We start from the raw sequence: 15,864 nt of genomic DNA on the forward strand, positions 1-15,864 counted from the left end.
GAGCCTTTCTAGGAGTGATCTCTGAGAGCAGAGTCTTCAGTGATCCCTGAGCACTGCTGGGTGTACCCCCCTAACAACACAAACAAAAAAGGTTGATCAAGAGAAAGTCAGATTGCAATTTGGAACTAGAAAAAAATATTTTCAAATATATAAAACCAAACATAATGGCTTGAAAGCTTAGAATAATAATAGATAGCTAATGCCAAAATGTTGGTAGTGGAGACTGGAGCAATAGTATAATGAGTAGGGCACTTGCCTTGCACATGTTTGACCTGGGTTTGATTCCTGATATCCCATATGGTTGTACTCCTAACCTGGATGTGGCCCCCAAACCAAAGGAAAAAAAACAACAAAATGTTGAAAAGAGAGAATGCCAAGATTAGACATGCCTGAAAGAATCAACAGAGGTCCACAGACCTATTCAGAAGGTTTATAATGATATTTGCTCTGTTGGACAATAATGCTTCAATTGGATAATGTTGAATACAAGCTAACACCAACTCCCTTCTAAATAAATTTGCTCTTTATACATAACCTTATTTAAGGAGTTTTCTTGGAAAGTTGGGTATTGCAGCCAGATTCTTTACCATATATTATCTTGGCAATGACTGATTGGAACAGAGGCAGCCTATAGGCATGAAAAAGTTAATTGGGCCAATTATACTACATCAAAAGGAAGTTATGAGAAAATGAAGAGAATGGCCTCAATTTCAAACATTTCAGACCCCATGTGATCTGCCTGAATTTTAGTTCTCACCTGCTTACACAGTGAGAATCCCAATAGTACCCTCACTAAAGAACATAGTCAATTAAAATATAAAAATATGATTTCTGAAGTTAAATTCCCTGAGCTAGAATACTGACATCCAGTAATTGTGTTGCTTTTGTTTTTTTCTGGTGGTAGTGGTAGGCGTGGGGAGAAGGGTTGTTACATCCAGTAGTGCACAGAAATTACTCCTAGCTCCTAGCTCTGTGCTCAGGAATCACTCCTGTTAGGCTCAGGGGACCATATAGGATGCCAGGGATTTAAACCGGGCTGGCTATGTGCAAGGCAAGAGCCATCCCCACTGTACCATAACTCCTGCCCTTGTGTTGTTTTCTATGCCTAAATTCCTTTATCCATAAAACAGCATAATAATTACCACAGAGAACTGATGTGAGAATTTAATGCAATAATGATATTCAATGCCTGTCATTCAATACATGGTCCATAAATGTTAGCCACTGCTGTGAATAGGGTAGATCCTTTTAAATGAACTTGAGTGGCTTTCTGTTTTTTATTGCCAAAGGAGTCCTGAAACCATCTAATAATAATGATTCTGCTTTCCTGCTTCGTGCTTCCCTGTCCTCTCCCCTCCAAGCCTGAGGCACCACTGGTAACTATTAGAGCAATACAGCCATGATGAATCCTTAACGCATTCCTCCCCATGCCTAATGCCCATCTCTGGATATTGTTCCCTTGGAAGATCACATTTACCTGGTGCCTAAAATAGATGAGACACAACAAATAAGGAAATGGTTCTCAAAATATGGGCCCTAGATCACATCACCAACAACTTTTGAGAATTGGTTAAAAATACACATTTCCTTGCCCTTCCCAACTGACTGAACTCTGGAGTGGGACCCCAGCAGTGGGGACATTAATACTTTCCAAATGATTCTGATGCATGCTGAAGTCCAAGAAATACTGGAATGAAGGTTCTGTTGGGAAACACCATTCGTCCATATCCATTACTGAAGAATGGCACTGCGCTAGCTGGGGAGATCATCCATCTTCTTTGCTTGAACGTGTGACTTTAGAAAGAATGCACACTGAACTATGAGGGAGGAAGGAGAAACATTCCTGGCCAGTCAAATAACCCTCATCAATCAAGCTGTTCAAGGAAATGACGTGTTGCCAATGGATTATCCTCACAGGGCCTTCAGGGAAAATCATAAACTCTCTAACTGGCCTGCCAGATGTCCGTGGTCCCCCTACCACCTCCTTCACAAGTCGCATCCCTTGTCATTATCCTATATCCTCCCAGTATTCCAGGCATAAGGAATGATGGGCAGTTCTTCAAATGGCAGTGCTCTTGCCACTGTATCTTCGGTAACAAAAACCAACAGGTTTTTCTGTCTCTGTTTCACCAGCACTTAATGTAGTTCCTGGTGCCCCTCACCCTAAATATTTGAGGAGTTTAGTTGTCTCCTCATCTCCAACATCCCAATCCCTAACCCAGCCTACATAGCTCATTAAGATAGTCTTGAGACTGCATTGTTCTGATCATTTCAGCATAAAATTCAGACTGGCATTTAAATTCTGCCCCCAATTCATACTTCTATATGAATTGCACACAATGTCCCTATATTCACTCCAATTCCCAGGCAGTAAGGGAATCCCTCTTCTTCATCCCAACACACCTTACATTTCCCTACAACACAGATTCCATATTTATTGAGTATTCTCCAGGATCTAGAAGAAACAGAAATGTTCACAACAAAGTCCTTATCCATGAGGAAAAAAGAGAAAGAAAGCATAGAAGAGGGAAACAAAAAACCTAAACAAATAAATGAATAACAGAAGATCAGGCAGTCACATGGGCTATTAAGAAAAATAGGCAGGCATGGGAATACAGAAGGATGACATAGGACAAAAGATGTAGGAAGACCCTGATGTGAGAAGACACTTGAGCAAGACTGAATCTAATGAAGATAGGGCCATACGAGCAAGCACTTGTTAATGGGAGTAACATGTTCAAAGTAAAAACAAAAAGGGGAGGGACCACCAGAAAACAAGTACAAAGCCCAGTTAGCTTGAATAGCAAGAATAAAGCCCATAAAAACTGGTGAGTTAGAAGAAAAAGAGAGTGAGCTATGGATAGCTCAAATTTTGAGTTAGAAGAAAAAGAGAGTGAGCTATGGATAGCTCAAATTTTGAGAGGGTAAGAATGATCAGAGATAATGGCAGACAAAGATCCTTTGATTATGATACTTATTCATAACATTTCCTAATCTTTAACTCTTCTCTGCCTGAGAGATCCAATCCACTTCCAATGGCTGTTTCTTAACATCATCTTCCCTGAAACCATTAGAACCTCTGCTAGAAAGGTGTTCCCCTCTTCCTAAATCCTGATGCCTTTTGTTCACACTGTACTTGTCTAAAGGCAATGAACACATTCTACCTAAAATTGTTCTCCTTCTGTATTATTCTCAAATAAATGGAAGGCACTTGAAGGCCTCTTTATCTAACCAAAGTTATTTTTGGAGGGACCACAGCCCTAAAACTATGCTAATATTATGCAGGAATGCAACTAATGTATAGGAAATGTCAGCATGATGAAATGAAATGCAGTTTAATCCAATCAGTATTTATTGAGTGGTTTATCAGTAAAAAATAAAGAAAAACAAAACCCTCCTGAGATCTAGCTACCTATATCTCAGTTGGGCTACCCTTGGATCAGATCACCTTGCCAACTGTGTTAAGATTTCCCCAAATCCCACTGAACATTATAAATGCTCTCTGAAAGTCTTCCAGACACACAAAACAAACTCTGCTTAGGTATGGAAACCATTCCTAAAATCCTGCCATTCTTCCCTGCCTATGATCACCGACTTGGAGGCCTCTTGTATTTGATACACAATTCACTGAGGATGGTCAACAAAATTTCCTCTCTGAGTATCCTGTCGCCTGGAAACTGGGACGCCCAACTTTGCAGCATTCTATTTTCCAAGCTGTAGGTCCATCACCTCTATAGTTGTAGCAATGGAGTAGGCTGGCCTTGGTGTTCCTGTCCCTTCTGCCTTTATGACATTGGCGTGTTAACAGGAACATGTGCACATCTGGGAAATTGGCCAGTAAATCCCAAATAGTAAAGTAGTCTGAGGGTAAGGAGAAAATACTTCCAAACATACAGCTCAGCCCTCCCACGAACCACCTCAAAGACTTCTTCCCCCCAAAAAACTCTTCTGGCTCTCATCTAATTGGATCTTAATGCACCTTATGCTTCCAGTGGGTCTCTCCTTTGGCAGACCATCACTAGCAAAACAGAGTTCCTGACCAAGAGGTACTTCCTGGTGGTTGACTTCAATGTTCCCTTTCTCCTTTTGATCCCTCAGCCGTGGTTCTATTGCCCCCTGGCCTCCCTGCTGCAAAACCTCCTCAATTCCCCTCCCTTCGGAAGTTTACAGCTTTTCAGACATTTGTACGCCAAGCCCATCTCCTCTCAACTCTAGCTGCCCCTGCCTCTCGTAATTAATATTGAGGCTACATGTTCAGCTAAATGTTGTGGTTTTTGGGTACTTTTAATCTTTTTCTATAAACTGGACCCTTAAGGGCATCTGGATGGTTGCTGGAAGAAACAGATGCCAGCTAAGTGCCACGGATTCTTGAGTACGAGGCAGAGTGAAGCGTGTCCCCTTATGAATAGAAGCATGTGAAGTGTGTGATGATGAATGTCTGTGGCTTTGGAATCAAAAATGGAAAGGTCACCAGGACACAAATATTTTTATCCAAAACTCACTCCTAAGAGGCAGCAGTGTCCAAATCTAGGGTTTCAGGGAGGGCTGCGACTCCTGTTCCCGGCACTACTGCTTTTCACTCACTGTGTGGCCTCTCAGCCATTCCCTTCTCTCCTTCATGCTTCAGTTGCTTGAGGTGTATTAAGTGATTCATCATTTTAAGGCACATTAAAATACTATGGAAATGCAAATGTTCACAACGTGGATCACAGTTGTTAATATTAACCTTGTAGTCACAAGGTGACATTTTATGTTTTCAAAGTCCTAATTATAGCCAACCCGCACCCTACTCCTGAGAGGTGGCCTTCTGTAGCCGCTCCACCCAGACTTATTTGCACATGGTCCTGCCCAAACCAATGGACATTTAGTCTTGTATTGGGCTGTGGAGGACCTTGGAACTAAAGTGTGGAGAGAATTCTGCTAACTTGACCAACCCACCCAAAGTCTGTGGTTAATGGATTACAAATTTGGGTAATGTGGACAATAAATTACAACTATAATAATAAAGCTGAAAGTACACACAATTTAAGGAGAAACACCAGTGTTTTTTATCGGAAATGAAAGAAACCATTGATCATAGCAACTGTCTGAGATTAGCAGGGAGCCACATTTTCAAACATCCTGCAGTAAATCCAGAGCAGATCCAGCTGGAAAGCAAGAGTGGAAATAAAACTTGAAAATTCATACCACGCTTTGAAGTCTGCTTCTTTCACAACCATGAGTCCCTGATTTGCCCCAACTATTTTGAGCTGTGCTTGCTTGTTGAATTTATTTTAAAAGAGATACAAGCCACGCACTTGCATATAATCTTTCAAATGGACTCCAGCTTTTTGCAGGGATGGTTTGTTAGGGAATATGAATCCCAAAATACTTTCCTCTGCACATGAAATCAGCCATCAATTCAACTGGAATAGAAAGGCTTCCAACACTAAAACTAGAAACCACTTTTGTTTCTCCTGCTTTTTCTCTTGTGTTCTTTTCTTGACCCATTCATGCCCCTTTGATTTTTAGTTTTTAAGTGTTATAATCTGTCAAAGACTATTAATGCATATGAAAGCTTATGCGCATGCCACAAGCTGGAATGCTACGATGGCAATCCAGTAGCTATTATCCTTTCTCTGAAGCCCTGTGGGGGCTCTGAAGTGCTCCGTGGTGTCACTACACTGCAGTCAGTATGATCCCATTAAATCATGAGAAGAAAGAAAGAAAGCCAATGGTCTAGGGTGAGCAGAGCTTCAGTCATGCACAGGACCGGCCATACCTCAATTTTAACTCACAGCTGTACCCGCAGGGGATGGGACTCAGCTAGTACTTCTGCTCAAATTCCAGGTGACTTCAGAATAGGAGGCCAGATGCAGTATTAGGTCTGTTCTCTAATGATCTATTTGGAGAATAGGAATGTTCCCTATGACTGAGACTCAATTATCCTGAGTATCTGCCATGAGCAAAGGAGGATCCAAAAGGGCATGTAAGAAATGCATTGTGAGCCTCAGAACAATTACAATGACCTTGTCAACAACCAGTCATTGATTTCTGTAATAACTCTGATATTGTGTTTCTGTCAACAAAATGAAAAACTGGAAAAGAATATGTTGATTCACAGTGCCTGGTCTAGAACCATGTAGGATTATAAAATCCTAAATCCTGACTTCTGCTCTTGGACCCATAGTGTAACCCTGGTCAATTTGCATCAATCCAAATGTTCCTTGATCCAAAGTGAATGAATCCAGTTGGTGGAAGCAGGCTGAAAACTGACAAGCGTTCCACACGCAGGAGTTATTTTAATAGGGAAACTTCAATTTGTCCTCAGATTCCTTTTCAAAGCACAAAGCTCTAGGGCAAAAGCAGTGTTGGGTGGGAGTCTCTTTGGCCTTTGGAGTTCCATTTCTCCCTTCTTTCCTCTCTACTTGGAACTAGATAATTCCACAGCGGAATGAAGCCCCAGTGAAGGGAATCATTCCATGGACCCAAGCTGTGACCATGAGTCTGCATAATCTAAGCAACAACACAGCCACACATTTAATAAGAAAAAACAAAACAGCAACACCAAAACAAAGAATGCTCAACTTCACAAACACTGGGAGGCCAACAGCTGGTCAGCCGAGATTAAAGGAGCGTGAGAGAGCACCTCCCCATCTCCTGCCTTCTCCTCCCCCATAGCGGTCCCCAAAGCCAGCCAGGGCTCGCTTTTACGGCCCTGGGTAGATGACCTTGTTCCAGCTAAGATAGGGGCTCTTTTGATCTCAGCAAGGGGGTTGCTCTGGGCTTGCAGCTGGCAGATATTAATAGTACAGGATCTGCTGGGGTGGAAGAGATCTCTCAGTTGGGCCAGGTCACTTATGTTCCCTGCTCTGCGTCAGAGCAGAAGGGACTTCATTTCCCTGAATTAGCCCCTGCTGGGGACTTCTCTCAGGTCAATTCAGATCATTTCATCACCAGCTTGTGCTCACCCACAACTGTTTTCAAGGGAGCCCTGTTGAAAGCCGTGGCCTCTGCTCTGCAGCTGAAAACTATTAGAGGATAGGGTGGTCCTTGAGAGCTTTCCCGCTGCCTGGTGTGTTTCTCACTCTCTCTGGTTGGTACACATATCTTGTGTGCATGCTAGTGTGGGAGAGAGGCAGAGTGAGCAAGACACAGGCAGAGATGACCAGAGTGTCTGCAGAGTGAAACAAGGGTGTGTGTATGGAGCAACGGTGCCGAGATTCCACAAGAGCCTAATAGGCTTCGTCTAGGGGAGCGGGGCCATTTTTCCCACGCTGTAAATCAGAATTTCAAAAACCCACCAGTGAGTGAATGCTCCTGATCTCCAGATGCACATTTGTGATCTTAAGAGTTTTAGAGTGAGAAAAGACTTGAGCTCTCTTATGTTCAACCAACGTGACATTTCACAGAAGAAAAACCAGAGCACAAAGTGATTTAAAGACCTGCCCAAGATCGCGGAGCTAAGAACTCACTGGCAAAACTGGGAGAACTCAATGCTTTCCATATTTATACGTACAACTCATCGTAATATCAACCCCGTTGTAATATATTTGAATGGGTATAAATGTTCTAAGAAATCTGCCTATTTGAGTTCATTGGTAAGTAATTTCATTAGAGGCTACAGGGAGACAAAAAAAAATCACTCTAAGCCTCTTTACTGGCCTATTTAAGCAAGGCAAAGATCTAAAGATAACATTTCCATTCACCCTTGGATTTCATAGAAAGAAAAAATAGTCCAAGTATAAACTACTTACTTATTTTTCCATGCAGAGAACATTTTTTTCTAGAAACAGTCATATTGGAACCCAATGCAATTTCCTTTGTCTCTGTTTTGTTTAAGATAAACCAGGAAAATGGTTTATTAAAAAAAATTTTATTACTCCTCCAATAAGACAAGATATTTTCTTCCAGTCTCTTTTTCAGAAATGAATAAAAATATATCTAAATAATGATTATAACAATTTCTAATCAAATTCCTTGGTGCTTTGTGTGAGTTTTCTGAGTAATGTTCTTATAAAAAATTTACTGTGATAGGGGCTGGAGCAATAGCACAGCAGGTAGGGCATTTGCCTTGTACACGGCCAACCAGGATTCAATTCCCAATATCTCATATGGTCCCCTGAGCACCGCCAGGGGTAATTCCTGAGTGCAGAGCCAGGAGTAACCCTTGAGCATCGCTGGATGTGACCCAAAAAAGAATTTACTGTGATATTGGTTGGGCATTTATTTACTGACTACTGTGTGCTTAGAATTTTGCTAGTGAGACAAGTACAACATGGATATAAGAATATCACACAGTCTGCAAGATAGGTTTAATTTAATTTTCTATACCTTTTCTTTATATTTCTAAGCAGGTAAGTAGGCCATAGAGGAGGAAGACAGTGAGACCAAGGCAGACTGGAATAGGCAAGGAGGTTCAGTGGAAAAAGTGATGGTCTTGAAACAAACCTCAAGGGTGTCAGGAGGGTACAGGAAATAATATGGTATAAGTGAAAAGAGGACATACTGTTGACTCCAGATGAGCTGTCTCTGCAGGGACATGGAGGTAGGAGTGAGCAGAGACAAGCAGAAAGTAGGTCTTTTTGTTTTTACCTAAGGGAACAGTGGACACTGAGGCTGAGTAAAAGAAAAGGACAGAGTAAGAAGAGTTAAGATGCATTCACTTTCTCTAGAGGCATTTTGGAATCTGACTCATGCAAAAGAAAAGAAAGGAGAAAAGCCTAATTTTTAACATTGAACAGATTTCCATGGTGTAAATACTTCCATGCTGACTGATTTTAAGAGAACAAACCACACATTCCTGAATATTTTAAAAACAGCTTATTGATTGTAGCCCATTCTCAGAAAAGGGACTACAAAAGCTCCCATATTTCTGAGCAAAACAGTGACACAGTCAAAGGAAATCAGACAAGAGTTTCACTTGGGGGAAGCAGAATGGACATATGGAGCCCGAAGTTCAGAAGACTAGTTTTGAATTTATTAAAACGATCGAATTGTGAACTTAAGAAGGAAGCTGACTGCAAAAGAATCACCCAGAATTTTAAAAGGAGATTGACTAAAGACACATTTTTTAAAAAATCAAGCAGATTTGATGAAATGAACGTAAGGAGAGAAGAACAACAGATGATTTTCAGTTTTCAGTGATGAGGGAGTAATAATGCATCACTGAATGTAGACAAGCACATAGACCTTTTGACATGTTTGTTAATGAGTAATTAATTTGTTTTCACTCCAAAAACCCACCGAGGAGCTGAGAATCAAATCCAGGTCGACTATATACATGGCAAGTGCCTTCCCCACCATACTATATCCCTGGCCCCTTCTTGCAACTTTTGAGACCAAACACTGAGGCCAATTCTTGGAAGATGACAAACAAGCTGGCTATTTAGGGAATGTGCTAGGCCTAGAGGCTCCATGTACTCCATCATGAATAATTCTCAGAAAATGGAAAAGGCAAAGCATCCTGGAACAGCCAGGCACTTCCTCCCAGACCCACAGCTTTCTGCCCCCAAAGGAATTCAGCTACAGCTAGTCGAACTCAGAAATGTCAAGTAAGAACTTTCAATAAACCTAGAAACCACCCACTGGTTCAGCAGTGTAATTCCCCAAGCTGTGTAAATCTGAGCCACCCTGACCTTTGCGTAGCAGGGGAGGGTGGAGAAAACTTCACAGATTTACCAGCGTGAAGAGCTTTTCTTAATCTTTTCGTAAAGCCGATCAGGGGTACCATGTCTCTGGCACATGATGTGAGTTACACAGTTTTAGCACGTCCAAATGTACCCAAGCAAAAACAGACGGCTGCCTCACTATGGGAAAGCCAAACTTGCATCATCCACAACAAAGTCACTTAGCAGTTTGCCCACCTGAAAGCAACAACCCCACAAAAATGCAACAAGCCTCGAGATGCGGTGACAGAGGTCTGGAATAGCCACATAGAAACAGGGCAAGGGATTCCAAATAGAAGGGATCAGATGCCTGGAACAGTGGCCGAACCTGCATGTCTTCAGGATCTGAGTAGGTTCAGTGGCTGGGGCCTGTTAGCCTTGTCTCCCAGCTCTCAACAGGAGGCAGAGAGATGGTGGGGCTGTCTGTCAGCTTCGAGTTTCAGCCCCTCTAGGACAGATCCCTTACCTTCACACAGGGACAAATCATCAGCTGGAGACACCAGGTCTGCCTGAGAAGCTAGGGCTCCGCTCAGATGGGTTGTAATTTGATTCGTCAAGATAACCTGTGAACAGACAAGGAGAAGGTGGGGTGGGAGGGAGAAGAGAAAAGACCAAATTAATTATTATGGCTCTCAAAAGGCAGACTGTGGTTTAGGGCAAGACTGATAAGTACACAGGTAGGAAAACCCAGCTCTGACTTTCATCAATTTTATCTTTCGACTCTAAGATCTGGCAAAGTCTATAGGTCATTCAAAACACAGAAAAATAGGAGATAGGAAGTCTCTTTTCAGAACTGAAACCATGAATGAATTCTTTCTAAATGCTCAGTAAATTGGGACCAAGAGATTTTGTTATATTAACTACATGATAGAAGTCTCAGCAGAGAATGAAGATGATTACATACCTATACATTTCCTCACTTAGACATTTAAAATTATCTGGGCAGCCTAAATTTTGCCAGTGGTGAATGAAAGTTATGATTTAAAGTGTGAATGTTAACTTAGTTTAGCCTCCAAATTTGTGAAATGAGAATCACATTAATCTTAACACTCTTCAATTAGTTGAATTCTAACAAAAACATCCAGGGTTTCACAAGTTAATATATAAATTTAGATATATATCACAAATTAATATAAAACACAAATTAATATAGTTCTTCCTAAATAACTGAAATTTGTAAGACTGAAAGTTTCTAGAGGACTCTAAGTGACAAAAATCATGGGGCCCGCTGTCACACACTATTTTCACATTTAGTTCCATTGGGAAATCATTCTTTTCCTTAAAAAAATCCTCATTTTAAAAACTACTTTGTTGCTTAAAATTAAAAAAAAAAAGAACAATATACTGGAAAATAACAACGGGGCTGATGCCAATCATTTCTGAAGGCTTTAGTGTTCCTGGCATGGGTAAAAAAAATGTGAGCATTTGGGTACTCAGAAGAGATACCCATTGTGTAAAGTGGCCAAGGCAGCCACTCGTGGGGACACACCTCCAGGGGGACTGTTTTGGTCTATCCTGAGTCAGTGAGAGTTTCCGTGCTGGCCTGGCTTCAACAGAAATGGAAATCATTTGCATTCTTCACTGTCCAGTATTCCATCACACCTCTGTCATAGCCTCCTGAATATAGCAGTGGCACATTATAAATCCTGTACCAACAGCTGCTTCATTAAAGGCTGAGCGGAGCATGATGGCATAGTCGGGTAAAGCCCTGAAGGGCTCTCCTAGCAAAGACAACATTTCCAGGGCTTTGAGTATCTACTCGTGTGTGAGTCCCTAGAGATACCTCAGCAGCGATAATGTGATACTGCAGCATTCCACAGAGTATTTGCTAATCTCATATCTCATATTCTTTTGTATTGCTACTTTTCATCTGCACTGGTAAGATGATAGGATATGTCTCCAATTAAAAATGGCTGGATATCAAATAATAGCCTGTTCTTTAAATAAAAAACAACCAAACAGATACGCATGGAAGAGCACCTGGGCACCCCTGGGTGTGGCCCAAACCTCCCTTTCCCAACAAAAAGAAACAAAAACATTAACATTTAGGAATATGAATAAGGAGTATGTCCACTGCTCTTTCTAATATAGGATTTGAAGTTCAATCAAAATGAGTTCAAACTCTGACTCTGATACTGAGACCCCTGTAAAATTGACTAAACCTGTGAGCTTTGTTTACTTATAGGTAAAGTCACATTTATCTTGCAGAACTCCTGACACTCGAATGAGATAATCAATGCGAGACACTTTACATATCTAGCACGCAGTAAAGTTTCAGTAAGTGGAAGTCATCATTGTTATTATTTCCTTCAGAATGATGATATGTAAGTTAGTATAGGCCATTGGCACCAGACAATGGGATCTACTGTCTATCACCAGACATTGGCAACAGAATGGTGAACACAGCAAAGTGCTCACTATTCCAGATAACTGAGTCATTAACAATAAGTTACAATTTTCTGTTGAGATAATATCTAGTCATTTCTACCAACCTTAGTTTTTCCTTTCAGTTGCATAGAATTTGTTTAAATATCTCATTAAGACAAAAGTAGATTTATTTGTTTTTAAGTGTACTTTCAAAATGTATTTATTTGTGGGGGCGGGGGGGGAAGGGAGTGCTCAAGGATGACTCCTGTGGCTCCATGCGGGGTGCTGGGGTTGCTCAGGAAACCATGCAGTCTGAGTGATTAAACCTCAGTCCACCCCAAGCAACATAAGTGTCTTGACCCCTCCCTGTACTTTCTTGGTCCCTAAAGAGGAATCAATTAGTTAAAGAAAAGTCAATAAGATACTGTCCTTGCTCTGAAATATTAATGCTTTATCTACTAATGGCAAAATAATGTATGCATCTTTCCTTGCCAGAAAATTTAAAAAGTATAAAGCTCCTGAGAGCTCGAAATATGTAAACTCCATATTTTTAAGAAATTCTTCTAAAAGATCACTTGAAGTTGAAAGGGAGGGGCGTTGAAGTCCTAGGGACAGAGGTAGATACATTGGAAATGGGTGTGATTTTATAATTATGTGCACAAAAAACCATTACTAACAGTATTGTAAGCTACAGAATATCAACAATTTTTTAATTTAAAAGAACTAACTTGGTGAAAATAAACAGAACTCTATTTATTTATTGGACTGGAGTGAGAGCACAGCGGGTAGGGTGTTTGCCTTGTATGCGGCTGACCTGGGTTCGATTCTTCTGCCCCTCTTGGAGAACCCAGCAAGCTACCAAGAGTATCCCGCCCACACGGCAGAGCCTGGCAAGCTACCTGTGGTGTATTCAATATGCCAAAAACAGTAACAACAAGTCTCACAATGGAGACATTACTGGTGCCCGCTTGAGCAAATCGATGAACAACAGGATGACAGTGCTACAGTACTACTGATTTGTTAACAGTAATAAGAAAAAAAAATAACCCAACTTACCAAGAGAAGCATGTCACTATACACAATAAAAAATAAGAGGTAAAGATGCAGATGCTTTCTTAGAAACATGTAAGTTATAAGATAAAGCATTTGTCAAAAACTATTCAGATCATGTTTTATCAATGTTTTTATTCTTCACTGGTCCTAAAACAGAAATGATACTGAGCTGATAGTTTCGTTGTAGAGATCTAATGAAATGATAACCTGAAGAGGCTAAAATCATAATCTGGATGTGTCTCAAAAGGTACCCACCACTGTTTCCACTTCCAGTAGAAGAGCAGATGGAGAAAATATTTCTCCCCTCCAATTACAAGAGAACAAGCTCTTAAGCAATTTGCTAATAATACTCTCCTTTTTATTATGAGTCCAAAAGCCAAATCACTGAAAAGACACATAGCAACCAAGCTCAGGGATTTCTTAATCATGCCATAGGACTATATTGTTGTGGTTTTCTAAATCCATGTTCAGCAAAATGATAGTATGGAAACATTGACAAATTGCATTGATCACAAATAATCATGTTTTGGGCAGAAGCCTGTGAATGTGTTGTCCTTTGAGACAATCTGGAGTCTTGAAAACTATTCCCTTAAAATAACTGCTGAAAATGTACTATTGCACATTGGAAACAGCATCTTAACAGTCTCTGGTTTCCAAAAAAATGAATTCTGACTGACACTATAGGGGGTTCTTTTGTGGCTTTGATCCCCTGGGAAGATGGGAGCTTATACCAGGGCGAGGGTGAGGAATTTACAGACAGACAGATTGGGGTGCCACCATTTACTAGTTGTGTAATATTGGTAAGTTTCCGAACATCTTTAGAGATGATAGTATTTAACTTACAGGTTTTGAGGACCAAACTGAAAAAAGCATATGCAGTCCTTATTTTAGCATTAAATGCTTAATAAATGAATGTTAGTTCCCATCATTGTCTTTACTTGTTCCTTGTTGATCTGAACCTTCCTTGTTTAGATAGAAAACACAGGTTTAATTCTGTTTTGACAGCATGTAGTCCACTGTTGACAAAGAACAAATATTTGCTGTTGAAATGTTTTTAAAATCAACAAAAATGTAATTGAAACTGCATCTATTTTGCCATTTCTCTCCAGTAGAGTTTCTTTAAAATCAAGAACATGCCCCCACCACCATTAATTACAAATCCAAAGGTTCACTCCACTTTATACATGGAGAGTTTACTTATCCAAAAAGTGTATTCCCATTGTTCTCTTGATTGGAGAATAATTCACTACACTTGAAAGGAAGTGGTCCCAATATTATGTCATATACCTTAAGTGTCACATTTAAAGGCTGGAGAGACAGGGAGAAAGCCCTTGCCTTGAGCGTGGCTGACCCAGGTTAACGCCTGACACTGCATATGATCCCCCAAGGACTATCAGGAGTGACCCCTGAACACCATCAGATGTGGCACAACCCCCACCCCCAAGCCTAATTTTTAGAGGTTACTTTTCCAAGGCAAAAGGGTGCGGATAGAGGCTTTCTCTGTTCAAAGATCATGCTTCTGGGTTCTAAGTTTCCCCTTGTTTTATGCAGCTACTCTAAATAGATCTTATTCATTCCTCTGTGTACTAAGGTTCAGCACTTATGCTTAGCGTAAGGGAAGAAGAAAGTACTTTAAGGAGGAAGAAACTATGGGGTATAGACTCCTAAACAATCCAGTAGGGCTTCTAGACAAAAGAGATTGGGAGACAAAGTCAGTTAAAGACCAGATGAACTAGCAAGGCAGATGACTGGGAATTAATTGTTGTTTGGGGAAATAAAAACGCTGGCACACACAAATAAAAACATAGGACATGTTTCCATTAAGTATCAAAAAAGGTGGATTCCGTGGATAAATGCCTGATGACAAGAGGGAATGCACAAGAAGCTAGCTCTAAGACTCTTTAGTTGCCATCACCAGGAAGCTGGTGAGGTGGAGTCTACTTACCAACTGAGCCCAACTCTCCCTTAGGCTGTGTCCAGAACAGGCCATCTGATAGCAGTTACTGCCCTGTCTTCCCTCAGCTCTGCCATGGTTGGACTACTTTAAGGCTATGCCCGCACTCGATTCTGTCTCCTGTTCTTGGTGGGAACATAATGTTTCTTAAGGCCCCATTGTATTGTGTCTAGTCAGATCAACCCTATACTGAAATATTTTCAAAGCATTTCAGGGGGACCTCCATAAGTGGTCAGTATATTCATGTGTATTATGAGTACTGGAAAAAATGGTATACAAAAGTGAAAACGGGAAGAGTTCTGAAGAAGTCTGAGTGGGGGACTTCCTAAAGGCCAAGATTTGAATGGAAGAAACTTATTTAAATTTGCCTCTTGGAAGATGATCGAGAAGAGGAGGTTTTAGGCATCGGATGGGTTGGAATAGGTCAGAATGACAATGTTTGGTCAAAAGAGAGAATCATGCTGAGCAAATAACCAAATCATTGTGTCACATCTTTTTTTTTTAAGAGCCTAAGAATATGGCCAATGTCCTCATCCAGCTTTCTACAGAGATTGGTATGAGGCAAATTTTATACTCGCCACCTTCCACAGAATAAACAAACCGCTTTCCCATCTGAGCTTAATAATGTGTGTAAGAAGAGGAATGAGCACACCTTCCTACACACCATCCTTTCTTTTTTTGCTTTTTTTTGTTTGGGGTCATAGCCAGTATGCTCAGGGATGAGTCCTGGTAGACTCAGGGGACCATATCCCACTGCTGGGGATAAAACCCAGATAGGCTTGATGCAAAGAAAGCACCTTACCTTCGTATTATCTCTCCAGAAGCTCCCATATTGTCTTTTCT

The 15,864-nt window shown here is 40.8% G+C and overlaps 1 protein-coding gene across 2 annotated transcripts in view; it reads right to left on the reverse strand.

Annotated features, from left to right (window-relative positions):
* Window positions 1–15,864, reverse strand: part of RAD51B (RAD51 paralog B) — a 643,620-nt gene that overhangs the window by 180,532 nt on the left and 447,224 nt on the right. For both annotated transcript variants that reach the window (XM_055132312.1, XM_004612334.2), the window contains exon 8: window positions 10,114–10,210. In XM_055132312.1, the coding sequence (XP_054988287.1) occupies window positions 10,114–10,210 (97 nt within the window). The remainder of the gene's footprint in view (window positions 1–10,113; window positions 10,211–15,864) is intronic.

This window comes from Sorex araneus, chromosome 3 (genome assembly GCF_027595985.1).
Source record: "Sorex araneus isolate mSorAra2 chromosome 3, mSorAra2.pri, whole genome shotgun sequence".
Taxonomy (NCBI): Eukaryota; Metazoa; Chordata; class Mammalia; order Eulipotyphla; family Soricidae; genus Sorex; species Sorex araneus.